The sequence below is a fragment of the Perca fluviatilis genome, chromosome 11 (genome assembly GCF_010015445.1).
Source record: "Perca fluviatilis chromosome 11, GENO_Pfluv_1.0, whole genome shotgun sequence".
In the NCBI taxonomy this organism is placed as follows: Eukaryota; Metazoa; Chordata; class Actinopteri; order Perciformes; family Percidae; genus Perca; species Perca fluviatilis.
In genome coordinates this window covers 33,005,518-33,033,509 of record NC_053122.1, presented here as the reverse complement: position 1 = coordinate 33,033,509, position 27,992 = coordinate 33,005,518, and the positions used below count along the sequence as shown (strand labels likewise).

Below are 27,992 nucleotides of genomic sequence, written 5' to 3'. Positions count from 1 at the left end.
GTTTACCCAGTCTACAGCCCTACCAGAAACTGATTGATTAATTTGCAACATTGCCAACAATGGCCTTGTGCACTCAGTGATATCAAAAGGAAGACAAACCATGAAATAAATGGTATGGCAAAATCTCTCACAGTACATTGTGTCATATTGTCCAACCCTAGAATCAAGCATACCAAAATCCCTGCACAAAATTAGCCACAAATCTGTTCAAATCCATGTGACAAAACATTTTGAACTAAATTCCAATATTGTCACAACACTAAAACACTAAAACACACACACACACACACACACACACACACACACACACACACACACACACACACACACACACACACACACACACACACACACACACACACACACACACACACACACACACACACACACACACACACACACACACACACACACACACACACACACACACACACTACCTGATCTTTTCCCCCGGACAGTAGCTGTCCACCATCAGGGCTGAACGCCAGACAGGTGACCCCCCCACTGTGGCCCCTCAGGAACCCACAAGGCTCGACGGCGGAGTCGAGCGCCAGATCGCTCAACAACCACAGAACAATGGTGAAGTCATCTGAATCAAAGAGAAATACAGAGGGGGAAATAATCTAACAGGTATGAGTGGAAAGAGGGATGTGCACTCCTTGAATGTCGACCAAGGACCGAGCTGGAAATAAGTATTTTACTTTAGCATGTCATCCTTGGGATTACTGTTTTATCGTCTTGATCCAGAAATAAACCAACCAAACAGCCAATTGAAAAGGGTTATTAAACGCTACTATATTTTGGAAGGATTGATTTTAAATACAATTGAAGATGTTAAAAAACATGTTGAAAGGTGGGAAAAGTTTATTAGAACTGAAGGCTGGTAGGAAGGTTTGTATTTAATAAGGAGGACCGACCAATTGCGATTTCTGGCTGTTTGTCTTATTTCTTTATGGAAATTATTGTTTTTGTTTTGTGCCCTTTCTTCTGTCATTCTGACTACTCCGAGAGATCACTGAGTTTATCGAAAAAACTGAGTTTTCAATAAGGAAGGAAGCTCAAGCACCTTATAATTTTTTTGGTTTGTATTTATTTATTTGCTTTTCTTTTTTCTATATTTGTTTTATCTTTTGATGTGTGTGGTTGTAAAATTGAAGTTAAGAGCTGGGGCCTGTTTCACAAAAGCAGAATATATAAATCCAGGATAACTGATAAAGCGAGGCTTGACCTAGTCTAATCTGTGCATCCTGGCTTGGTGCGTTTCACGAAGGCCAAGCCAGGCTGAAGAGGAGAGACTAGGTTGAGCCAGGCTGAAGTAATTCAGATAGATGCGCGTCCACGGCTTTCCTCAAAAGACCGCAAGGTCGATCACAGATTTACTGATGCCAAAATGGAGAATACGCATAGTACATACTTTATACAGAGTGAGCAGCAGCTTCTTGTGGAAGTATGACGACGTGAAACACATTATTTGTTTAAAAAGAAAAGAAACATGGCCGCTGTAATGAAACAGCGAGAGAAAGCGAGGCAGACGATCACGGACCGACTGAATGCGTAATTGTAGCCTAAATATATACATTAACTGACGCCGTCATAATCATTCCATTCAAGGATTAGGCTACTAATCATTTGCACAAATTAACAGTTGTACTCTTTGCCTTAAAAGTAAGCAGAAGATAATGTTTCTCAGGAAATTTACAATGAAGATCAATTTTCTACAACGCTAGAATATGATGCGTAAATATCTCTTTCACTCTGTTCCTCCCTCTCTCTCATGGGCTAAAATATAAATGTCCTAAGTCATATTAACTTCCACTGCTCGCTTTTAATGCAAAGTGTACAACTGTTCATTTTTGCAAATGACAGTGACTTATTGAATGGTTTCAGTTAAGAGCAGTATTTCATAAATCTATATTTTTAGACTATCATTCAGTCGGTCCGTTATTATCTGCCACGCTTTTGTTTTTGCTACGCGTTTCATTTTTTTTATTTTTTATAGAGGCCGAGTTTCCTTCTCTACATATTATATGCCTTGCTCCCTGTATATATGGACATAGAAAATAAAGACACTGAAGAAATTGGACTCTAAAATCTAGAAACTATGAAGATAATTAAGTGATAAATTCCATGCACACTGTAAACATGAATGGAACAGAGTGATATTCATCAGTTATTTCCCCCCAAATATAAGGTCAAAAACCATTGAGGTGTCCTCTCACTGTTGTCATGAATGCACAGTAGCCTACATCACTAGATAGTTACTGGTCCAGTGAACTAAGACTATCATTTGGGAGGATTGTACAATTAGGATATGTTATTAAATTGTACAATCCTCCCAAATTATAGTCCCAGTTTACTGGACAACATAAATTGTGTGCTAAGAATGCCAAATACAATGCACATGGAAGTGGAACAAACATGATCCTCATTGTTAAAGAATAAAAAAAAAATAATCAACTAAAATAATTCAAGGTGCATTGGTCAACTATAGAAATGTACAGCATTGTATGTATTGCCCTTAGTAACAGACTTAATTTAAAACACATTTGAAATTTTATCAGCCTTTTCTAATTATCTCAACAACTGCCATAATATATTCATCAAACTTCTAACAACAATATGAACAGCAGTATTCATACAGCAATATAACAGTAACAATGACTGTCACATGAATAATTATGAATAAAAAAATAATGGTCACAACTTTAAATAATAACAGTACTTAAATAAACAGCAAAATGCACCTGTTGTATTTTAATCCAGGCTGATAATAACAATAGGGTAAAACCACTGCTGGTATTTGTATTTTTTTGGGGAATAAAAAAAAAAGAAAAAGAAGAAAGAAAAAAAGAAAAGAAAGAGAGATGTTTAAGAAAAGGAGAGAGCACGTCCTACCCGAGAAATATATTATGTTACAGTGTGTGGCGGCCCCCCACGGCAACATTTCTGCCCCCCCACGGTATCAGAAATAGGGCTGATTGTTAGAGTGCATGTCGGAGAATAGCGCGGTCACTCGGCAGAAAAAGGGAGAAAGGAAAAAGAAACGCTGTCCGGATGATAAGCCAGTTGAGATGGTGTGTGTACGTCCTTGACAACTGTAAGTCGTATAACTTAAAATGTCAGTTCATTGTTTGTATTCTTCACCTGCTAGCTAAATTGCACGTGGCGGTTGATTTGATATAATAGCGATTGCTCACGTTTGTATTTTAGGTGCATTATTTACATGCTGAAGTAGTTACACTGCATTAAGATAATGTAATTAATGGTGGGTTTATTGTTATTTGCTACAGAATGCTTAGCCTATATGTCAAGCTCAAAGTTGGCCTATATAGGAACTCAAAAAATACAGTTCAATCACAACTGAAAATATGCCTCATTGTGTGTGTGAATAGAGGCGAATAAATATATTTGTTTGTGTTGCAGCGAAGTCTCAGTTCCGTTTCATGGGGGGGTGGGAAGGTTGGGGTGTTCGGACCTGCCCCCACTGCTAACAAAAATCCTAAAGGAAACACTGATGTAACGGTGGAAACCATTAGAACAGTAAAATGACATTTCTGTAAAACCCTAGGTCATGTTTGTACTTTACACTAACCTGAAGCCATCGCCAGGTATGTGGAGTTTTGTGCTAAAGCCAGGATGGTGCCTGCTTGCACACCAAACGTTCCAGACATTTCCAGGCCTCCCAGCAGTCCCTCCTCTCCTGCCTTTCTCTTCCAGACCCTCACGCGTTTGTCACTCCCTCCAGACAACAGCAGCCCAGGTTCGCTCTGCTCTGCGTCCAAAACCACCCACAGCAGGCTCAGGATGGACACATCAAGTGTGGAGTCCCAGATCTTCTCACCTATGATAAAAAAAATAGAAGAAGTTATCCTTAGACATTAAAGGCCTTAATGACAGAAACGCATTTGAATGTTATAATGACTTAATAGCCAAGAAGATTTACTTTTTAAGACTTTAACTATTGCCCTGTTAACTGCCTTAGATTCCTTCAACCTTTTAAAAAATAGTTATTGTCTGTTTGTTTATCAGATCTATTTTATGTGTTTTTTAAAATGCACATTATTTTCATTTTGTGCAATATGTAAACAGGGTGGAGGGAGATAGGAGTGTTAGAATAGAAATATACAGTAGATTATTTATGTATGTCTTTTAATTCAATATAATCATCAATATTTATGTTTTCTCTGTCTATCTATCTATCTATCTATCTATCTATCTATCTATCTATCTATCTATCTATCTATCAGTAAGTAAAGTTTATTTTTAAAGCACCCTTCAAAAACAGATTAAGATTAGTCTTAAAGTACTTCACAATAAAAGACCCAAGCAAGACAGAAAATACAGACACAATATAAGTGTAAGAAATTATAGTAATAAAAAAAAGGAGGAAAGCTGGGTGAATTTTTTATGTTGCTGAATAATTATGTGACTGTAACAACCAGGTTGTATGATAGGAGTTAAGGACTTGAAGCCACGCCCTCTCATTTTCCTTGAGGGGTCTTCTGCAGATCTGTATTTCTTCTGTCGGGTTGGTGTCTTTCACTAATTCAATCTAATCAATATGATTTTTTTTTTTTTGTTTACATTCCTAGCGCAAATAACACACCTGAGTCGAGACTGAAGAGTTTGAATCCTTCACCATGGTAGCCCACAGCAGCATAGTCTCCATTAATAGCCACACAGAGAGCAGCAGGCTCAGATGCTACGGACTTCACTTTCTTCAATGGAGGCTCCTGCTCGCACTAAAAGACCAAATGAGAACATCAATTTTGGAGAGAAAATTCTGCGCTATTAAAAAAAAAAAAAAAAAGTCCTTCCTTTTTCACTAAATGGCAGCTTTTGGATGGATCTTTTTTTTTCCCAACCATGCCATAACTTTTACTTTACACACAGAATATACAGTATGGCATGAAAGATAGGCAACATGAAGTTAAACAAGTTAATACACAAGATAAATGAGGTGCTTACTTCTTCGCTTTTTAATACAGTGACCGACCGTCCAAGTCCTCCTGACCAGAGCTGGAGCTGTTATACAGAAGGACATGGAAAAAGGAAGCTATTTATCTCAAAATTAGTGACAATGTTCTGAGCCTCAGTGCTCTAAGTCTTTTTTTGTGACCGTGTTTTCGGAAACAAAACAAATGGAAAAGTTCCAAATCATCATTTGTTTGTAGTTAGTTTTTTGGTTAAATAGTAACTAACGTCAGCCAAGTAGTGGAGTAAATATATTATAACAATCCTGCAGCCCTGGCTCCCAGAGTAAAGTTCCATTTCTCTGATGTACAGGCAGTGAGGCCTCACCGTGTGATCAGAGCCGGCGCTTAGCAGCATGGCCCCTTCATCCAAGAAGGTGAGGGCCTCCGTGGCTCCGCAGTGAGCCTGGAAACAAGCCACACAGGTGGAGGTGGGCACCGACCACACCCTGACCTCCCCAGACATGGACCCGGAGCACAGCATGGAGGAGGCGTGGGAGAAGGAGACACTGCGCACGGAGCGCTTGTGACCGCACAGCGACTGAGGGAGCAGACAGAGGAGAAACAGTGGTTGTATTTAGAAAAAATAGAATAAACAGTTTTAGTCTCATCTTATCCTAATATCGTCTTTCCTGTTCACGGAGTAAGTTCCTTATTATTTTACCTGATTCACAAACTTTTACGGTCTCATGATTTTATTATAGCTGTCTGCCTTTTCATTAGCTTAGTGTTAGAACAAAGTATTTCACTTTAGTCACTGTGAGACCTTTTGTTTAGAGCCCAGGTTGACTCCAACAGAAATTCCCACCTTAAAGGTGCCGTAGGTAGGATTGTGAAGATCCAGGACTTAGCCAAAAAATGTGAACATCGACAACTTCTCAGTCCCTCCCCCCTTTCCGCTAAAGCCCAAAATGGTCTCCTAAGCCCCTCCCCCCACAAGGGAGAATGAATGTGTGTGCATGAGCAGTGATTGACACGCGGCCCTGATTGGTGCATCTGAACAGGGAGCTGTGGAGTTTTGCAAATTGCACTAGGTAGATAGGTGGTGCCAAGGGAGACAGATTTTTTCATGTAGTCATTAATGTAGTTCTACTGGAACATAGGGTCAGTTTCAGCAAATATGACAGAAAGTTAGTTTTATAATGCTTAATTACTGCACCTTTAATTTGAAATAGTAAGCATTAAACTCAGTATGCGACTATCTTTACAGCTCACCGTTAGTGTTTTGTTCTGAAGCCAGTTCCACACGATCACGTTCCCATTCCAGCATCCAGCAGCCAGCAGGTGACCCTCGGGGTCAAAGGTCACACAGTTCAAAGGGCTGGAGCTGGGTAGGGCCGCGACCTCATTACCTTTAGTAGAGGACCACACCTGAAATAGCAGAAAAACATTCAGCAGAATTAAGGACGCTTACGTTAAGAGTTAGTATTTTAAGTGATGTGCAATTTAGTAAAAATTGACAGTATAATTTCACAGCGGTAATCTCTGTTTTAGATATTCAGATTAGGGCTACACAATATATCGTCTTTTCTGGGTTTTTTTTAAATCCTCAACGCAATATTAATTGGAGCAATAAACATTGCGAAAAGATGCAACACATCGCGAAAGAGACTCAGATTGTTTTGTGTTAGTTGAAAGAAAATATCAGCAGAAAACTGCACTTTAAAATGTAACGGTCATTTATTTTTTAGTGGTGCCTTTTATATTCAATTCCATGTTCATTTGTTCAATAAAAGAATGTTTTATTGAAAATAGTGTTTTATTTCCTTTTATTTGTTTTAAATTCAACAAGCAATTCATTTTAGCAGAATACTGAAAGCAGCAGAACGGAGTACACTTTAATATCAGTTATTTATCGCAAGTATTATCGTTATCGCGATATTCAACAATGTTATGGCATAGCACATATTTTCCTCATATCGTGCAGCCCTTATTCATATTCAGATTAGCTGATACAAAGTGGCTTCTAGTCTTCCTGGGACACACATGAAATAAACAGCTGTCTCAAATCACACAGAATACATGGAACCAAAAAGGCAGAATAAAGAAACACTAACACAAAAAACAAGCAACTGATTTTGCCAACAAAAGTTGAATGTGATTTGTTTGAGACTAACTTTCAGCATGAAGTCCAGAGACACTGTGGCAAGGTGCTTCCTGTCTGCAGTGATATCACTGGCTGTTATTATATTAGTGTGGCCCTCAATAAGAGCAGTTCTGCAAGAAGAAGAAACACCAGTCAGTTAATTCAAACATCAGTAGCCTGAGCTATATGATAACCCCCAGATTCATACTGTCTGAGGTATTTGGTCTATTTTCCTTCAGACTCTCCTCTCACCTGCAGCCATTCCCGATGTCCCAGATCTCTATTCGTCCATCAAAGGAGGTGGTAGCAAGACGTCCATCCTTAAGAAATACACAGCTGGAGATGCCGTCACAGCTGCTCACCAGTGATTTTACTTCCTGTGCACAGCCAGGTATGAGTTGATATTAGACAGCTTTGTTGCTTCTTTTTTTTCTCAGCGTGTGGGACAACTGAACAGTAATTCTTCTCAGACTTACAACATGACATATTTACAATTAGTGTGTTTACATGCAATCAATTTCTACAGGAATCAGATTTTTTGAAACATCATTTACATGAAACCTAGTTTCCATAATCGGGGTAGAGAAAGATTAGTAGATTTTACCAGCTAGATTTCAGAGTATCACTGTGACAGCAGCATGCCATCTGATTACTGAGATGCTGCATTGACACGTGGATTTTACTACAGGTAGTGCATGTGAACGTGATGTTCTATGCACAAGACATTAGGTTGTGCTAACGTCTTGTGTACATGTTTATGTACAGAATATGAGCTGAAAATGAATGATGTGTAAACATGTAAAGTCTACAATTGGTTAGTCTGGATCAACAGAAGTACATATCCAGGATAAAGCCTTTGCCCCCCACCTTCCGCTCTCTGGGCCCTATCTTGCACCCGGCGCAGCGCAAAGCCTGACGCAGTTGTCAGTTTCCCGTCCAGCGCCCGCGTCGTTTAAATAGCAAATGCACCTGCACCCATCTTTGCGCCCATGGGCGTGCTGGTCTTACAGGGAGGTGTGTTCAGGTGAATTCTTTGCGTATTGCTATCTTGAGGCAGCGGGAAGTGATCGGGCCATTGACCAACAAAAACCTGGTCTAAAGTCAATAGCGCAGCATTTCATTGTTATTTTAACAGCAAATTAGTAAAATGCGCCTAGTCTCACGCACATCGCGCACACTATGCTTGTTACACACACATGGACGCGCAGCAGCACACAAACATGCAAAAGATTACAAATAAAAATATTACGGTGCAAATCCACCATCATAATAGCAATGCACCAAGGTCCAAACGCAAGTATGAAGTACACGCGGCGATACACTGGTAAGAGGAAATAAGGTTTAAACATGTATCCAGCTAATTTAAATAGCTCAGCTTACTGTATTGTGTCAAAAGTTAACTTCATTTAATATTGTATGTGGCATTTTCTTTACGGGGGTGCAAATGTTCCACCAAAACAAGTTCCTTCCCGAGACTATTTTGCAGAGCCACCATGGCTGCGTCCGGAGCTTAGCGCCGCCCAAGAAGATAGTGATTGGTTTAAAGAAATGCAAACAACCCAGAGCGTTTTTTCTCCTATACCAGAATGTATCTGTGGTGTAGCCAGACCTTACGCTGTGGAGATAGGCCTGGCAACGGGACACTAACAATCGGTAAAGATCGCTACTCACTGGCCAAATAGAAACTATCAACTAGGGATACACCGAAATGAAAATTCTTGGCCGAAACTGAAAACCAAGACTGAAAACCGAAAACCGAAACACCGAAAGAAATTATGCCAATTATTAGTACCATTGCATTTATGGCTATGACTGTGTACTAACTTTACTAAAATCAAGGCATTGCAATTGTATAAATTTATTTTAAAGTTTAATTTAAAAAATATCTTGCAGAAATATGGCTACAATCTGATAGTTACATACAGTATATAGTAGCCTAAGAACAGAATAGCTTACCTATTGTTATTATTATTATTATTATTTGAGGCACTTTCTTTCTGATCTCCTCCTGCGCTGGGCGCTGCTCCGTGCGTGCTCCGTCTCCACGCGGTTCTCCGCATCCATCGCGGCCTTTCTTGTGCGCCCTGCTTTATTTCCGCATCCAAGTAATGTCTTTATAACGCGGATCAAGTACAGTCGCGATGAAGTGCAGAGGATCCGAATAGATCTCACTGAAACGTGTGCTGACAGACTCTAAGAGCGTACTTTTCATTGTTTTCACTCCGTGGTCCGTCTCAACCTCTTTGCTTAGGAGACGCTTTGCAGGTGGAACGGATCGGGTACTGACACACGTGCAGGTCGCGGTTTCGGTTTGCGTCATCACAACATTTCAGCCGTATTGTTTCGGTGATAAAAGTATTTCGGCCGAAAATTTTCGGTGGCCGAATATTCGGTGCATCCCTACTATCAACACAAAACAAACAAGTCAGAGATGTGTGACATGATGAAAAAGTGACGCGATAAAGAAGACAAGGAAGGGAGGCCAAAAAGTACATTTCTACCGGAAAATGGGTTTGTACCTGTCCGGTCTGAGTGTTGATGAAATGCAGCATTCCCTGTCCAGTGCCGACCACCATCAGCTCTTCGTCCGAGCTCACAACCACACAGGTGGGTTCAGAGGAGAAGGTGGACACCAGCTCACTGCCATGAAACACACCAGACCATTGACACATTCCTAGATATCAATAACAAATTAAACCCTAAAGATATAAGGCTAAAAAGTAGTGCTGTCAAACGACTTGAAATATTTAATCGCGATTAATCGCATTAATGTCCTAATTAACTCGCAATTATCGCACATTTCTATCTATTCTAAATGTCCCTTGATTTCTTTTTGTCCCATTATTTTTTCTCATTTTAATGCTCTTATCAACATGGAAAAGTGGATCCGCTTGCTTTGTGCTTTTGTCGCCTGGCTTTGACGAGGGGGCGGAGAATTGGCATCAGCTGTGTGCTTGGCCATCAAGTGGTATTTCAGACTGGATGTGCTGCGACAAAACACACAGATCACTTTGGTCTTGTCAATGGAACCATTTGGCAACTTTTTAAAAGTAAACTTACCATTCAGAATCTTATTGGCATCCATTTCGGAGTCTCGCGCTCGCCATCCACTCAAAACGTAACGTTAGCCTACTACTCTTTGGCCGGCTCGCATGCCCAAACAAGTGTGTGTGCCTGTTGTTTTGTTTCCGGTCTAGCTAGATCTGGTGTGGTGTTGTAGTTTTTCTAATGTTACTAGTTGTTGCAAACAGCATGTGAAAAAAACAACAAAGTTTGCTAGGCCAAAAAGAACGATAATCTTGCGATAAAAAATTGACGCCGTTGAAATGGGTTTGCGTTAACGCCGTTAATAACGCCGTTAATAACGCCGTTAATAACGCCGTTAATAACGCCGTTAACGCGTTTAACTGACAGCACAACTAAAAAGACAAAAATATATTCAAGCTGAAGATAAGTTACATCTGAATGAAAACAAAAAGAAGCTGGTGGCTTAAAAAGGAATAAAGCTTTCGAAATTCATACTCAGCGATAAATAGCAGGATTTTAGGGACACTTTCAACACACTTTTTCTAACTAGGCCTGGGTTGAAAGAATCGAGAATCTCTTTTATATTCAAACTAAATTGGTATTGTAAATGGAATTCAATTAACCTAACTGATATCAAATCAGAAATGTAATCAAATCAGGACCTTGTGAATCGGAATCAAACTGATTTGGGAAATCCCTGGGGATTCCCAGCCCTACTTCTAACCACTTTGCAGACAACCTGCTTACCTGGTCTCCTGAAGAATCTGACTGTCATTGTTTAGCCACTCAACTACTCGGGCACCCCCCTTTCCCATCAGGCCTTGTGCCCAGGTGTGAGCAGAGGTCTCTGGAGGCTCGTTGAGGGCTTGCTGAAGGAAAAGAGGCGGCCAGGAGGAGAGCAGGGGGCTGTGACGCCGCAGGAAACTCCGGCAGTCGTCTAGATGACCCTGGAAGCCAACTGAGAGCACAAAGAGAAACTAGTAAGGAATAAAACACACTTATATGTGTAAATGATGTGTTGTTTTAAGCACTTACATGAAGGTGCAGACTTAAGCTCGTTATCTACAGGAAAAGCAAAATTTACGTTAGGATTTTCATCTTTCAAGGGGAGGTTTACAGAGTAAAACCATCCTTGCAAACATTTCAAATTCATTCAAATGCACACAAGAAAACACAAAGAATTAAATGGAGAACCTTCTAAAAGGCAGCCAAACTATCAAAAGGTGTTACCATATTCATCATACAGTGTCGTCATGCATGCTCACCATACAAGCTGTAGGTCTCCAGGAGGGGGTGCAGGAGGCCGTGGCGCACGTTAGCATACAGGAAGTAGTAGCTGGAGAGCAGGAAGTGAAGCGCCTCCAGCTGGCCACTTTGAATCTGACCAAAACCAAATGAAGGCAGTTAAAATCAACCGTAAAATGTCATGATGAACGGCTGAAGCGAGTTGCTACCAGTCTATCGTTAGTCTCTTGTTTCTGTACAGTCTTGTTCCTTTGACTTTTTTTTTTTACCATTTTCAAAATGTTTGTTTTTGCACCCAATCAAATGTTTCATGGTCATGATGCATCTCATAGCCGGCTGGCTCGGTTCCAGGCTTAAAACTCTTTATATAGGCATTTAATGAAACATCAATGGAGATATCCGAACACTTCGGGAACCAGTCTGTACATCAAAGCGCCTGTGTTGTATTGTGGGTGGTGATGGAAGATGACTAACCAGGCTGGAAGGCAGCTGCAGTACAGAGTTGGCCTCACAGTGAAGGAAGGTATCTGTGCCCTGCGGGTCGGCTAGGGCCCACAGATGAGCTGAAAAAAAGAGACATAAGAGTGATATGAGACTAATTAAAATATACAGTAACTAATACTTACTTTTACTGCATTAAAACAGACTGTGTGTACTTTACCTGCCAGTACGAGGTGAGCTCTGGTTCTGTCACTTTCTGTTGGCAGGAGTACGTCCTCGAAGGCCCTCCTCACCTCCGGGTTGGTTAGAGCCAGCAGGTCGTCAGTGTCGTGGCAATGAGACGGACCAATCAGACTGCAGATAAGATCCATATAGGTTTAATATCTCTTCCTCCTTTAGGACTGTTGTCTATAATTGGACTCACACATCAGAATACTGTATCTAAAGAGACCAAATGTGTATTCCCTCTAACATGGAGGAAATCTAAAAGCACACAGTCAATAAACTATTTATGATTAAGTTTATTCAATTTAAGTGAAAAGGGCAAAAGGTGTTAAATAAAATAAACTAACATTACTGTAAATTATAGTAAAGGAGAGTAAAGATATGGGCGCAAGAATACTTTGAGTTTTGCACCACTTTTAACTAACATCGGATTCATACCTTTGTAAGCTCTGCACTATACGGGTGAAAGTTGCCATGGGAATGCGTCCTTTGGGCTTCCTGGACAGTTGCAGTACTTCCTGCCATGTGACCTGTCCGTCCCGTGAGTACAAGTCATTGCATGTGTTCAGCACAGAGTACAAGTCTCTCTCCCTCAGGCCTGTCGATGAAGCCAAAGACAGTTAAGGAAATCAACGCTTTGGTTATAATATCCCTTTAAATTTATTAGAACTTGCTATAAAAAAAAAATAAAAAAAACATGGTCATCTTACCAGTGGTGCTGACAGTGAGAGCTGCCAGAGCCCGGCGGAGTCCCAGCATTCCTCTGTACTGGGAGCAGACTCTGTCCAGGCTGTACTGCACCAACTGGCTCAGAGACTGAGGCAAGCCCTGGAGGCTCTCCTTCAACTGAGACACAGAGACATGTAATGTTAAGTATGTTAAGTTAAAGCAACTCAACTGGTAGTGGGGTGGTTTAACATTTCTCACTCTGACAAAAAAAACAACAATAAATGAATGGCAATGTCAGTCAGCCAGTGTGTAGCTTGGTCTGCACACCACTTCACACATGAAATTAGCTCCCTACGTCCCTAGAGGAATCATTCTGTTGACTGTGGTGATCCTCTGGCCTTTTCTTCTTCAACTATTAGATGGATTGTAGTGAAATTGGGTTCACATATTCATGGTCCAGAGAGGAAAACTTTGACCCCCCCACCCCCCCGGGCCTTTCATTTAGCTCCATCATCAGGTCACCATTTCATTCTGTCCTATACTTTGTCTTATAATCCAATACCTGTTAACCTATTGGCATTCCATCAGCCTCAGCTGCAATTTGTGTGTAGCGCTAATGAGCAAATGTTAACGTGCCAACACACCACACCTGCTATAACATGATCATACTGTCATTATCATTATGAGCATGTTAGCATTCTGATGGGAGCATTTAGCTCAGTCTCACAGAGCTGCAAGCAAATCTGGTTTTAATATTGGCATTAACGCTTTCGGTTATCAGCTTCTTTACCTGTGTTACATATTGTAAGGTTTCATGTAAGCATCCACCCTATACAATACATAGCATTGCTACATCCAACACCGGAAATACAACCAGCAAATACCATTGTGGAAGTATCTAAAAATATATATAAATATTTAACCTTATCAAAAGAGGCAAAGTTCCTCAGGTCTTCACAGGCCAGGTGCAGGTAGAGAGGACTGGATGCTCCCTTCTTCATTATCAGCGCCTGGAGCTGGATGAGGAGACACAGCATAGATTGAGGGTTGGATTAGCATTAGATTAAAGAGTGTAGGGCAAACACTTGAGTATCAATTGCAGCCTCAAGCATATGAGCAATGTTTGGAGACGCACAACTGTCAGAGTTCACAACATAGTGTGATGTCTACAGTGTAAAACACATGAGAAGAACCTGGTTGTTGAATGCAGAGTCACTGAGTTTCTTCCCGAAGGTGTCCAGGCCCTTCTGAACTATCTCCCTCCGGTCCGGCATGGTAAGCTGTCCCAGTGAAAACAGGACGGTGCCTTTTCTCTTGGCCAGGGTTTGTAACAGCGCTGCTTTGGTTGGGATGCTCACCACCAAACAAACACCCTGAAAGCACACAAACGCCTAAAAAGTCAACCAGTGTAGACAATACATTTTTGTCCTGCATCCTAACCATGTTTGGGTTTGTTACCTTGTCAACTTTGAAATATTATAATGTCTCTGCTCTGACACTGTACACACGTCAGATTAATTATGCTGACAAGATTTTAAAAGCATTTCTCAGTAAAAAAAAAAAAGCTACCATGTGAACTCAGTAAGAAGACATTTCTTCAAACTGCTGTAACATCGATCTTTATAAGTTGAAATAAACGCATTTCAGTTTGATTATGCAGCTTTAGGCGGCTGTGGGTCAGGAGGTAGAGCGGGTCGTCCAATAACCACGAGGTTGACGGTTCGATCCCAGGCTCCTCCTGTCCGCATGTCAAAGTGTAGCTGAGCAAGACACTGAACCCCAAGTTGCTTCAGATGTCAGGCCAGCCACGATCCAATATTATCGATACATACCGTCTGTAAGATGCCCCTTTATTTTAGATTCCCACTTCTTATTTATTCTAATTATTAAAAAGAACAGTTTGTTTTGAATTGAGGTAAATGCCTGGAGGAGCTCAGCTATAAAACTGACAAATCCAAATTAAAAGGTGCACTATGAGTTCCTGCATGGTTTCATTTTTTTACATTTCACACCGATGCAATGCATGTTCTGAAATAAAAATAAACATTGCCCTGATGTACACAAAGCGTTGTTTAGGTTTTTTTAGTCAGAGAAGCTACGTAGGCAGTGTCATTTTTATTTTTTTGTTCCGTTACCTCCAACACTCGTTTTGAGTCGCCGGATCCACCCCCCCTCTGCACTCCGGGACCTCCCACTTTACAAATTAAGCACTGCTTGGAATGTCAACAGAAGTGACCATGCAGGAACTCATAGTGGACCTTTGAGTTGGTTTTTCAAAGTTTATATAAATGTAACTGGTTAAATTGGCAAATTATATCGTCTCATATCGAGCACAGGCCCCTGAATTGAATCAAATCAAAATCATATTGTGACAGACTTTAAGATATCAGCAAATATCATATCGTTATCAATATAATATTGACTTGTGATTTACACCACTACGTACCACCTCACCAGAATATGTGAACGTTTTCCTTCAGTTTCCTATCCATGTGACTGACCTTTGGAAGCTGCTGTGGGATCCAATCAGAGCTCAGCTGACCTCTTCCATCTCGGACAAGATCCACCCCATCGACGAGCAGCACCAGAGGTTTAGTCTTCTTTATGTCACTCAAAGTGGAGTGAAATTCTGACAGCAAATCTCTGATAAAAAAAATGTAAAAGGAAAAGCAATAGCTGTTAATGCATAGACAATATGACATACTTGTAAACTATTTTAAAGGACAGTTTTAAATCTAGCTACTTGTTAGAACGGGGAAGAGGTGATTCCTCCTCAGTGTCCTTCATCTTCCTCAACCACTGAACGAGGCATCGAAGCAGGTTTCCTACAGAGCGTGCTGATTGGCTGGCAGCTGTAGAGTAGGAGATGACATCACAGACAAGGTTTTTCTTGGTCTTCACTCCAGCCCTGAGGGTGTCTGCTAGAGCAGCCTGTGTGGAGAGAGATACGTTTGAAGTAAATATTTCTCATGTTGACAATTTACACCCAGTTGCCTGTTTATTAGGTACACCGAGCTAAAACTAATGCAGTCTAATACAACAGTCATGCAATACATCCTACCTTAAAGTGGGTTTGAGGTTATAAGTTTTAGTTTCTTTTCAAGCTAAAATGCTAAAACTGTGTTGGTTCTAGCTTGGGCCATGTGAGGATTTGCTCTCAGTTTAATATAACTGTAATTGAATCTTTGGCTTTTGGATTCTTGGTCAGACAAAATTAGATATTTCAAGATGTCATTCTTGGTTCTGAGAAATTGTAACAGGCAATTTTTAACAATTTCCTGACATTTTAAAGAACAGACGATTACTCAATTAATAATTTATTAATTATTATTTATTCTGTCTGGGGGAAAACCATTTGCTAACAAACATTGGCAAGATAAAGGGATTAATACCCTTCGGGATATTAGTGGGGAAAGCACTATTCTTGACTTTCAAGAGTTGTGTCTCAATATGATGTTGACAAGCACTCCCTTTTCTTTTACTTCAGAAGGAGATCAGCCTGTAAAGCCTACAGGGTTCCTTGGAGGTCTAATTGAAAGGATCATCCCATTTCGATTTGAATTCGCCCAAGCAGATGGTGTCATATCTATATGATAAATTAAATTCCCAGAAATACTGTATATGCCCACACCAGGAATGAAAGCATGGGATAGAGATACATCAGAAGTGGGACAAGACTTAGACCGGGAGGCTATTTGGGATAATGTGGCTGGTGCCTCAAAAAATCCAAATCATAGGTACTGTATATACAATATATAATTCTGCCATAGGGCCTATTTAACACAGAGAATAAGACACCAAATGGGTTTGTTCATTCTGCCCCCAGGGAACCATTGTCTCCTTTATACATGTTGTGTGGGAATGTCCAGGGGTATCTAGTTTGTGGAGGGAGGTGATTGGTACTATTGCCGATTTAACAGGGGTTCAGTTCCCAATGGATCCTGCTGTGCATCTCTTAAACGATGATTCCCGTCTCGGTCTTCTTGAGAAAACTCATTAAGTTTGGCTAGCAGGCTTAACTGCAGCTAAGAAGATAGTAGTCCAGCACTGGAAATCTGTAGAGTATCGCTAGTGTTCATTGGCTCGGGGCTTTTTTGGACATTTCTTAAAGTGATGGTTTGGAGTAATTTCACCCTAGGGTCCTTTGCACCATGACCTCGAGCCAAACACCCCCCCCCAGAAGCTTTTTTCACCTGGGTCTAACATTGGGAGCGTTAGTAGCGAAGACAAGCGACAGCTTAATGGTTAAGCGCTAGAATCTGTCAATGACCCATTAATAATGCCCGAAATGATACCAAACGTCTACACTAGTACAAATAGGTTATGCACTCATAAAACGATGGATTGGAAAGTTTGGTAAGTACAACAGAAGTTTATGTAAATAACTCTTGCCTGTTGGCTTCTGCTTTTCTGTTGTTGTTGTTAAAGCGCAAGATCTAAGGGCCGTCTACAAATTAGAACAACCGAAGAGATGCAACAAAAATATTTTTTAATTTAACTTTTTTTTTTTAAGTAAGTGCTGTAGTATAACTAGCAGGAGACAATTAATAATTGAGGTAAGTTTGGAGACATTACCTTATTTAATCATTAAATTAATAAATATTTTTGTATCTCTTTTCAGTGTAGTAATTTGTAGACGGCCCTAAGCACTCGTCTAACTGCAGGTAGCAGCAGCAGCAACAACAGAGAGCAGAAAAGTGTTCATAAACTTCTGGTGTACTTACAAACTTTCCAATCCATCGTTTTATGAGTACATAACCTATTTGTATTAGTGTAGAAGTTTGGTATCATTTCGGGCATTATTAGTGGGGTCATTTACGAGATACAAACGTGGGTCCAATAGCCTCTGCGCTAAGCTATTCAGCTGATAACGCTACTCTATGCTAACTCTCCCAATGTTAGACCCAGGTGAAAAAAGCTTCTTGGGGGGTGTTTGGCTTGAGGTCATGGTGCAAAGGACCCTAGGGTGAAATTACTCCGAACCATCACTTTAACTAGAATTGTCATCAGCAAGAATAAAGGATGCTCAGCCACAGGGGTGGAGATGGATGGGGAAGAGGGTTTGATATTGAAATGTGTTTAGAAACTTGAAATGTAAGAATGTATTTTCTTGTAGGACAATAAAAAAAATAAAAAAAATCCATATAGCCGATATTTAGAATTGAATAGAAATAATAATAACTTTGACTCTAAGTGATGATTATCGAGTATATCAGTGTTTCTCCTACATGTGGAGATACAAGCAAGCCATCAGCAGTCAGATCTGAGCGTATTGTAATGAACAGGTTAGAATCCCTGATAGAAAAATATGGTAGAATATCATTCCTTTTAGAAATTTACCATGAACACAGTTTTGCCCTCTCCTGGTCCTCCCTCCACCACCATCATCCCCCCTTTGGCCTGGGCCTGCTCCACTATATCCACAGCCCCAGACAGCAGCTTGGCCCTGCCGAAGAACTGCCTCTGCAGCGCCCCCTGGTGCACCTGCTGCTCCATCACATCGGACACAGCCTCTGCCTCGGCATCCTCCTGACACGGAGAGAAATGAGGGGGTTATTTACCATCTACTGAACGGTAGCTGTGTTGACAAATGTCCCAGGATACCTCTTTAGTTTGAAATTATATCAATCAGTATTACTTAAAACAGTTGTGACATGTGGACGTGTTGGACCACTTGATAAAAGATACATTATCCTAGATTAAACTATCCAACAGTATATGAAGCAGTTTTAAATAGATCAAAATAAACCAACTACAAAATAGAAGTACTGCTTACATATTTAGACATTAGGAGCAGGAATCACAGGGTAAATCACGATCTGATACATGGCTCACGATACAGATAATATCACTATGCAGCAATTCTGCCATAATCAATATATCAATCAAGCTAGACAATCCTATGATTATACATTATGATATGGGTCTAACTATGAACACAAATCGCCTGTGAGAAGGTTAAGTGTAGGTTTTTTCTCTTTATTCTGTACAAATCCAAACTGTTAGAATACAGCACAATTCTGCAGCACAAGTTTTTCACTCTGTAAATTTAAAATTACAGAAGTATAGAGCAACTCTGGGTCCACTCTTGGACTTAAACGTGGGGGGGGCAACTGTTATTTTCCTCAAACTGCTGTCCACCATCCCATTGAAAACCTCTTCCTTTTTGGCTTAATTTCTGTTCATTGTCCCATGTGTTGAGCGCAACCTTGAGGAGCCATAAAGCTTTAAGTACTTTTGATACTTTAAGCGTAATTGGTTGCTAATATTTTTATAACTTTACTTTGGTAAATACTTGTAAAGACCTTTTTTTTTTTTTTTTCCACAGTGTGGTATCGTTACTTGTAAGTGATTAGATTACTTCTTCCACAACTGGTTTCACATAGCTTAGTTTGCTTAATGAGGAGTTCGGAAAGTGTAATTGATTGAATGGTCAGAGTGACTAACTTCTACAAACTGCTTTACTACAGCCGTCCACAGATCTTCCAGCACAGCCTTGCCAAAGTCCTCCAGGTTTTTTAGATAGGGTTTCCCCCCCACAACGCCGCCCCACTCACACGAGTAACTAGGACAGTAAAACAGACAAGTAGACTCAGCTTAGGCACTTCAAATTATGATTTAGTGGTTTCGTTACAGAATGCGATTATCGGTTTATAAGAAAATATTGTACTTTACCAGTTAATACTAAAAACACAGATATAATAAATACTACTTTTAAAATAAAAGTGTTAAATGAGAAGTATTCTAAAAGAATAGTGAACTATTGTTTTAATACAACAGCTTCAGTGCTGTCGGGACAGATGACTCACTTTTCAGTGACTTTGACTCCACTGGCCCGGATGCTTCTCTTCAGAGAGGCCATTTTACACTCAGCCTCCTTCGATTCAGCAACAAAGTCAGATTTCCACGCCACAGGAACTAATCTGAAAACATTAAAGCAAAATTAAATTATAACATAAAATACTTGAATAAATCCTCAGCAAACTGTTTAGTATTACAGCATTGAAACCAACTGAATGGAAACATGAACATCCTATGACTGTTTTTAAAATGAATTGGTCGGGGGTCGTTTTTTTATTTTTTATTAAATTACTCAGTTATTGAAACTTAAAAGGTCAGATATTGTCCTGATACCTAAGGTCTAGGGCAGTGGTTCTCAAAGTTTTTCTTTGAATTGTTTTTTAAGCCAAGTACCCCCTGACCAGCGCAAAACAATACAGGTACAATACAGCACTGGCAGCGATAGATTTACTAAACAACAACCTTGTAACTGAAAAACATTTAAAGGTCCCATGACATGGTGCTCTTTGGATGCTTTTATATAGACCTTAGTGGTCCCCTAATACTTTATCTGAAGTCTCTTTCCCGAAATTCAGCCTTGGTGCAGAATTACAGCCACTAGAGCCAGTCCCACAATGAGCTTTCCTTAGTATGTGCCATTTCTGTGTCTGTAGATACTGAAGAGGAGAGAGGGGGGGGAAAGGTGAAGAGTGGGGGTGTGGCCTTGACCAACTGCTACTTTGCTCGTTTGGAAGCCATGGGGCGTTTCTCAATACCAAGAATGCAAAGTACGGACTTGTGTTCTTGGGCAGAACGTTCTTGCTGGTTGTTCTTGGAAGAATGAACTCGCAAGTTCACAAGCACAGAAAACGCTGTTAACAGTTTGAGACGATGCGTTCTTCCTGTTATTGCTCAACACTCCCAGCACAGAGGCTACCTGCAAGGCTCCAAAATACCAGCTAGCAATAAAAACCACAACAATATAACCATTTTGTATTAAAATGATCTCCGGACAAGAAAACCTCATAATGCTACAACTATTGCAATAATATTGAAAAATAAAACTAATTGAGCTTTAATTTTATTGTTTATGGTTTAGCTCAAACACCCCTTACTTATTCTAAAGAGTGGAACATGATCCCTACTATTATTAGTGTATAAGTTTAAGTCAGTTTAAATTAAACAAATAAATAGGCATATGCACTGGTGTGTCCTATGTGTTCCTATTAGTGTTATGTGGAATTATCATTTCTATATTATTGTAGTGCCCTGTATATGCCCAGGGAGATGGAAATTAGAAATTCAAATTATAAAGGTTGGTGTCTCCCCTGGTGTCTACATTACATGTTATAGCATGTTACCACTTTATGTACAACTGTTCATTTATCATAAAGACTGAAACTCAACTTCTAATAAATCAGAAAACAAATACACCTAAAATATGAACTAAATACAAAATATAATGTAGGCTATAGCCTATGGCATAATTTAAACAAGTCTCCCGAAAACTAACGGGTATATCTCATAGACTAATAATATACAGTCTATCTATGGTATATCTCTCCTCTGCCTGCTGTGTGTATGTGTGTGTGTGTGTGTGTGTGTGTGTGTGTGTGTGTGTGTATGTGTGTGTGTGTGTTGAGTTTAACTCCGAAAAGACAGTTAACCACATGTGTTGTGATATTTAAACAAACAATCCCGAAACGGCGAAATAAAAGCCTCTTATTTACGGGACCGGTCTAAAAGACCTAAGTCTTACAGCGGGATGTCCGAGTGGGACTGTCCGAGCGCCGAGCAAGCGGCCCCGGCAGGCGCAAGCTGGCGGCCGCGTCATTTTATGGAACTCCGAAAACTTTGGAGCAAATTGTCAATTCGGCAAAGATTTTCACAAGACTGCCTATATTCGAAATCTAAACCGTTCATTTCTCGCCTAAAAGGTTCTCAGAAGTGAATTTAGTGATGAATAAGATGGCAAAAATTGTTAAAATTGTCCCGTTTTTGGGCTGCCTATGTACTGGATATCCAACCATCATTGAATGCCGAAATGAATGTTGGGATACAGGTGCTGCGAAGTTAATACAAGTTACCAATCGATGTATCCTCGGTAAATGGGCATGTCAAGAATACATCCGGGAATTTTAACTGTTCTTGGCGAAATGGGAACTTGTGTATTGGGACAGTACTTTGGCAACACGAGATGACGTTTCACAGGGACACAAGCACACAAGTCAATAGAAGAACAAATATTGGGAAACGCCCATGATGCCTCTCTCTCAAGGCGGGCGAAGCAGAGAAAGGGGAGGTAACCTTGCTCCTTATGACCTCATAAGGAGAAGATTCCAGATCGGCCCATCTGAGCTTTCATTTTCTCAAAGGCAGAGCAGGATACCCAGGGCTCGGTTTACACCTATCACCATTTCTAGCCACTGGGGGACCACAGGCAGGCTGGGGGAACACATATTAATATTAAAAAAAAAACTCATAAAGTAACATTTTCATGCCATGGGATCTTTAAATGCTACGTTTCAAATGTTTCAAATTCATCACTAAGATCATTCATTATTATAGTATAATTATTTTCAGAATAATGCATGACATATTTTTAAAGAGGTTGGCCTCCGCCAGGGCTGCGCTTTGTCACCAATCCTGTTTGTAATATTTATGGACAGGATATCGAGGCGTAGTCGGGGTGGGGAGGGGTTGCAGTTCGGTGGGCTGGGGATCTCATCGCTGCTCTTTAGCACGGACGGGTCCTGATGGCATCCGGCCTCGTGACCTTCAGCACTCACTGGATCGGTTCGCAGCCGAGTGTGAAGCGGTTGGGATGAGGATCAGCACCTCTAAATCGGAGGCCATGGTTCTCAGCAGGAAACCGATGGAATGCCTTCTCCAGGTAGGGAATGAGTCCTTACCCCAAGTGAAGGAGTTCAAGTACCTTGGGGTTTTGTTCGCGAGTGAGGGGACAATGGAGCGGGAGATTGGTCGGAGAATCGGCGCAGTGGGTGCGGTATTACATTCCATCTATCGCACCGTTGTGACGAAAAGAGAGCTGAGCCAGAAGGCAAAGCTCTCGATCTACCGGTCAGTTTTCGTTCCTACCCTCACCTATGGTCATGAAGGCTGGGTCATGACCGAAAGAATGAGATCCAGGGTACAAGCGGCCGAAATGGGTTTCCTCAGGAGGGTGGCTGGCGTCTCCCTTAGAGATAGGGAGAGAAGCTCAGTCATCCGTGAGGAGCTCGGAGTAGAGCCGCTGCTCCTTTGCGTCGAGAGGAGCCAGTTGAGGTGGTTCGGGCATCTGGTAAGGATGCCCCTGGGCGCCTCCCTAGGGAGGTGTTCCAGGCACGTCCAGCTGGGAGGAGGCCTTGGGGAAGACCCAGGACTAGGTGGAGGGATTATATCTCCAACCTGGCCTGGGAACGCCTCGGGATCCCCCAGTCGGAGCTGGTTAATGTTGCTCGGGAAAGGGAAGTTTGGGGTCCCCTGCTGGAGCTGCTCCCCCCGCGACCCGACATCGGATAAGCGGACGAAGATGGAAGATGGATGGATGGATATTTTTAAAGATTATTTTTTGGGGGCTTTTCCCTTTATTATGTAGTGACAGTGGATGGACATGAAAGGGGGAGAGAGATGGGGGATGACATGCAGCAAAGGGCAGCAGGTCAGATTTGAACCTGTGCCGCTGCAGGACATAGCCAACATGGGGCAAACACTCTTACTGGATGGGCTAGAGGCCCCATGACATATTTTTAAATTTGCATTTTGGAAAAATCTCATGTACTCCCTGCAGTACTCCAAAGTATCCCTAGGGGTATGTGCACCCCCATTTGAGAAACACTGGTCTAGGGGCTATGTAAGTACCATAAAAGGGTCAAAACGGTCAATCTACAGTCAACTGCACAACAGGCTACAACATGTTACCTGTGGTTGGCCTGGCCGTGCGTCACTCAGAAAACAATCGACCAATCAGAAGAGAGGACCAGGACTATTAATAAGACAGGAAAAAAATCAACCTGCTCTTAGCAGAGCTTCTGAGAGGGGGGGCTGTAAAACTATATTGATGGTTTTTGGTAATTAAAACCACAAATATCTTCTTAAGGATATCAAAACTTCAAATAAAACTCCAGAAAGGTGTAACATATGTGAGCTTTAAACATTATAAAGAGAAAAGTTAGACAAATGTGTGAATGTGAGCATGGATTATATACTTGGTGATGTTTGGATCTCTGAAGTAGCCGAGCATTCGCTGTTGTACTGTGTCGGGGTAAAGAGCCTGGAACTGACGGATCTCCATCTCGGTGATGGACAGGCCTGCTGGGGCCGACGCCAGCTGCACACCGAGAAATAAATCATGCATTCTTTCATTATTTTAGAGAATATCTTAGATTGAAATTCACATCTAAAAACAGACACTCTCATCCTCTTTTACATGAAAGTATAAAAGGTAGTTTGATTGTTTTTTCATATAATCACCAACATATACAATATCGCAATGGTTACTTCATCAGTTGCTGACATTGATAGGTCATGCAAGACTACTAACATTCTAGCTTCAAATAATGATCTTCAGTTACAAGTACAAAACCTTTTTTGCTACCTTTATTTCAGGATAATTATTCATTTCAACCGATCTATGATGCAACAGGTGACTAGTTTCACAACACATTTCAGCGATAGAGACTTGCATTAGGAGACTTCTATTCAACAAATTTAAATCCCTTAAGTCCAGTCAATTTCATTTAATTTAATAATTTTTCTTATGTCAACCTTGATTGTTCATCTTATTTTCTATGTTTGATTTTATTGACTTAACTTGTTCCATTTTATTTAAAGATCTGAAGAATCAAATTTAAGGCTCTTAGTTATCATAAAGTTATAATAATAAAAATAATCCTCATGGGAAGATAGTGCAGTTCTCTTTAAATAGTTTTCTGAGAATTTAAGTGAGCAAATTTGAATCCCAATCTCAATAAACCAGGTTCTTGCACAGAATAAAGCACCAGTACTTAATTTATAGATTTACTATGGCTGCACAATATATATAGTTTTTTTTATCATCATCCGATATCAACTGGCGCAATAAACGCATGGCGAAAGGCTGCTCGAAATACACTCACAGATTTTTACAATGTAACTGTCGGGCGCCCGGGTAGCTCAGTTGGTAGAGCATGCGCACATATATAGAGGTTTACTCCTTGATGCAGCGGCCGCAGGTTCGACTCCGACCTGCGGCCCTTTGCTGCATGTCATTCCCCCTCTCTCTACTTTTTCATGTCTTCAGCTTTCCTGTCAAAAATAAAGGCCTGAAATGGCCAACAAATATTCTAAAAAAATAAATAAAATGTAACTGGTGTATATCCAACACAATGTTCTATTTTGTTCAATAAAAGTTTGTTGTATTTTGGAAGAATACTGCAAGCAGCAGAACTGAGTACACTTTAATATGTGTGAATTCATCGCAAGTAATATCGTTATCGTGATATTCAACAACATTATCGCATATTTTCCGCATATCGTGCAGCCCTAATATTTACACTGAGCACATTGTGTGCAGAGCTTTGATTTGATGTGATAATACCAGGTCTTACCCAGCTGTGCTGCGGCAGGTCAGGCAGGACAGGCTTGGGAGGCACCAGGCCGTACCTCTCCCCCAGGATGCCTACCATCATCTGGCTGCGACACACCTCTGACAGGCACAGCTCGGTGGCCCGGCCCGACTCCTCCTCTGTCACGCCCCAACGCAGCTCTACCTCCTGCAGGTATAGGCAGTGGGGCGCGGCACGGCGCCGGAGCTCTGGGAACACGCTCCGCACCAAGATGTCGCGCTCGGCGTGCATGTCTCTGAAGGTGGAGGAGATAAACACACGAACGCCTCGCCACCTGACGACAGAGAAAGGTGTCGGTGTTAAAGGAAATGTCTCCTGGACTTCAATGTTAAGCAGAAAGCTGTTCGGATTTGCTTCTTCGCCACAAAATAAAAGTTACCTTAGGTTGGGGCTGGCTGGTATCGGGACGACATGGTTTGTGGTCTGAGGGTCTTTAGCTCCCTCTGGTGGTGGGACGTTGTACAGTTTGTCTAAATGCTCAACATGTTCCAGCAGCCTGGAGGATCCTCGTTCTGCCACAAACCTGGTTACATAGTCCAAGAAATAGTTAAAGGTCCCATATGATGCTCATTTTCAGGTTCATGCTTGTATTTGGGGTTTCTTCTAGAACATGTTTACAAGCTTTAATGTTCAAAAAACTATTTTTTTCCTGAAATGCTCAGTTTTAGTGCAGGGCTCTAGAGTGCGACCAATTTGGTCACAAATGCGACCAAAATTTGTAAGGGTGCGACTAAGATTTTTCCTAGGTTGCACCGGTGCACCTAACGTCCTCGCATCCGCTGCCTCTCCACGAACAAAGCGATGTCGTTTATATCGATATGGTTTAATGTTGCGTTACATGACCCATTCCTTCTGTAAAGCCGTGCCTGTGTTTGGATCTCTCCTCCACGCAGCCCCGCCCCCATTCACACGGCTTCCCTGCAACATGGAGAGACACAGCGCCCATACCTGTCAAGTATCCCATTTTGGCCGGGAAAGTCATGTATTTTGGCCGGGAAAGTCATGTATTTTACCCTTCTTTCCCGCCGTCCTCGCGTATTAGTATTTTCCTGTAAATCTCCCGTATTTTAACCTGCGTTATTAAAAAAATAATAATAGCCCGGGCCCGAGCTGAGTAAAAAAAACAAAAAACATTCCCAATCTGAGCTCTGTCTAGCCTCGCGATAACTTGCAGTAGGCAGTAGCCTACTACAGCATATATCTATGCCTACTACAGGTACTGTAGGTGGCAGTTGTCGCGAGGTTAGTGTGTGAGGTCAGATGATGAGTAACAACGCAGGGAAAAAAACAGACGGATGATGGACGCTACGACAGAGACGGTGCGCTGCCAAAACTTCTGAAGGCTTTACTATGCATTCCCCATAGCAATGCAAGTTGAGAAAGGGTGTTTAGCATGGTACGAAAGATTGTTACATGAATAGGATGACGTTAGACAACAGAACTGTTTGTGCTCTACTCTCATGTAAAATTAACTACTCTGGCCCAGCCCACAAATACACTCCTTCCAAAACAGTCTTAAAGAATGCAAAGTCTGCAACAAATTTGTACAATAACTCACTAAAAGAGTAAAGAAAGGTTATGTGAAATGAAAAGAAAAACTGTAAAAGAAAATCAATATGAAATGAAAAGAATGTGTGGAATGAAAATAAAATGTAAATGTAAAGACAAGCAATGTTATAAATTGTAAATGTTTTCAGCATTTTGCATCAAGTGGTGATTTTAGCTTTCTTGTACACCGGTCTTAAAATGTAAGGGATTCTGGAGCTTGGTTGGGGTAGTGGGACTGCTCGCGGTGGGCACCGGAAAATTTCCCTTATTTTCAAATCCAAAACTTGACAGGTATGACAGCGCCGCCGGTCCAAACTACTTACATTTGTCTACAGTTTTAATTGTTATTAACACAGCTGTATATTGTTAAGTATGAGAGGGAAACCTGTAATGGTACCAGTGTTTCCGCTGGTAACTCTCTGTTATTGCAGTCTCCATTTTTTTTTTTTTTTTTAAGATTTCGGCTTTTATTTTGATAGGAAAGCTGAAGACATGAATGGAGAGAGAGAGGGGGGGGGGAATGACGTAGGAAAGGGCCGCAGGTCGGAGTCAAACCTCTATATTTACCAACTGAGCTATCCGGGCGTCCTCTTTTTTTTTAATCAGTCAGTTATTGTTGTTGAAAACAAGTGAAGGAGCTTTCTCAGATAACTCTATATATATATATATATATATATATATATATATATATTTTTTTTTTAATATTTTTATATATCCTAAACTATTTATTTTAGATAACTTTCATTTACATTTTCTGCAGCGGTATATTTTCAAACTGGTAAAGGAAACCCTGTCTTTGCATTTTATTTTAATCACAATCTATTTTAATAAAAGAGCTTGTGAAAAGTGGCTTTGTTCCAAGGTGGCTTAATTTGGACTGTAAGCCCCCAGGAGGAGCGCTAAGTCTATATGCCAACATGGCCTTAGCAGATAATGGTGGTACTGCACCCCATGGCCCAGAAAGACTTTTCACATAGACATTACATGGCGAAAGAAACGTCTATATTTCAGAGGATAATTTAGGAAGTTATGATACATGAAGTTATGATACATAGATGATTATGATTATGATGGATCATAGGAGAGAACCAAGGCCATGTAATCACTATGTCTGTAGTAACGTTATGTAGGCATGATCTTAATACAGCCATGCTAGCTAACCCTGATGTTAGCAACTAGCTAGCAAGCCGATAGCCCCGCCAGTTTGGGAAACGCTAATGACGTTAGGCTTTACAACATAGTTACATACCTCCCTCGGATGTATCATAACTTCATAAGATAAAACCATGGACGGATTAATAGAACACATGGTGAATTACAACTATTCGCTAGCTATATCCATTATTACAGCTAGCTACATGAGCTTGGGAGAACAGTCATGTGAGCGGACGT

General features: G+C 40.9%; 1 protein-coding gene across 4 annotated transcripts in view; it reads right to left on the bottom strand.

Annotated features, from left to right (window-relative positions):
- Positions 1 to 27,992, bottom strand: part of tep1 (telomerase-associated protein 1) — a 60,265-nt gene that overhangs the window by 15,572 nt on the left and 16,701 nt on the right. For all 4 annotated transcript variants that reach the window (XR_005640727.1, XM_039815963.1, XM_039815964.1 and 1 more), the window contains 26 exons: positions 25,432 to 25,575; positions 25,035 to 25,326; positions 23,655 to 23,776; positions 19,476 to 19,589; positions 19,114 to 19,231; positions 18,007 to 18,195; positions 15,410 to 15,597; positions 15,168 to 15,309; positions 13,860 to 14,039; positions 13,590 to 13,682; positions 12,708 to 12,843; positions 12,436 to 12,595; positions 11,993 to 12,126; positions 11,806 to 11,894; positions 11,352 to 11,466; positions 11,122 to 11,148; positions 10,834 to 11,044; positions 9,579 to 9,699; positions 7,312 to 7,436; positions 7,091 to 7,190; positions 6,189 to 6,344; positions 5,302 to 5,514; positions 4,969 to 5,025; positions 4,607 to 4,742; positions 3,593 to 3,841; positions 438 to 589 (listed from right to left, as the gene is read on the bottom strand). Coding sequence is in view for 3 of the 4 variants with exons in the window: in XM_039815963.1 (XP_039671897.1) it covers positions 438 to 589; positions 3,593 to 3,841; positions 4,607 to 4,742; positions 4,969 to 5,025; positions 5,302 to 5,514; positions 6,189 to 6,344; positions 7,091 to 7,190; positions 7,312 to 7,436; positions 9,579 to 9,699; positions 10,834 to 11,044; positions 11,122 to 11,148; positions 11,352 to 11,466; positions 11,806 to 11,894; positions 11,993 to 12,126; positions 12,436 to 12,595; positions 12,708 to 12,843; positions 13,590 to 13,682; positions 13,860 to 14,039; positions 15,168 to 15,309; positions 15,410 to 15,597; positions 18,007 to 18,195; positions 19,114 to 19,231; positions 19,476 to 19,589; positions 23,655 to 23,776; positions 25,035 to 25,326; positions 25,432 to 25,575 (3,763 nt within the window). In the remaining variant the exon portion in view is untranslated. The remainder of the gene's footprint in view (positions 1 to 437; positions 590 to 3,592; positions 3,842 to 4,606; positions 4,743 to 4,968; positions 5,026 to 5,301; positions 5,515 to 6,188; positions 6,345 to 7,090; positions 7,191 to 7,311; positions 7,437 to 9,578; positions 9,700 to 10,833; positions 11,045 to 11,121; positions 11,149 to 11,351; positions 11,467 to 11,805; positions 11,895 to 11,992; positions 12,127 to 12,435; positions 12,596 to 12,707; positions 12,844 to 13,589; positions 13,683 to 13,859; positions 14,040 to 15,167; positions 15,310 to 15,409; positions 15,598 to 18,006; positions 18,196 to 19,113; positions 19,232 to 19,475; positions 19,590 to 23,654; positions 23,777 to 25,034; positions 25,327 to 25,431; positions 25,576 to 27,992) is intronic.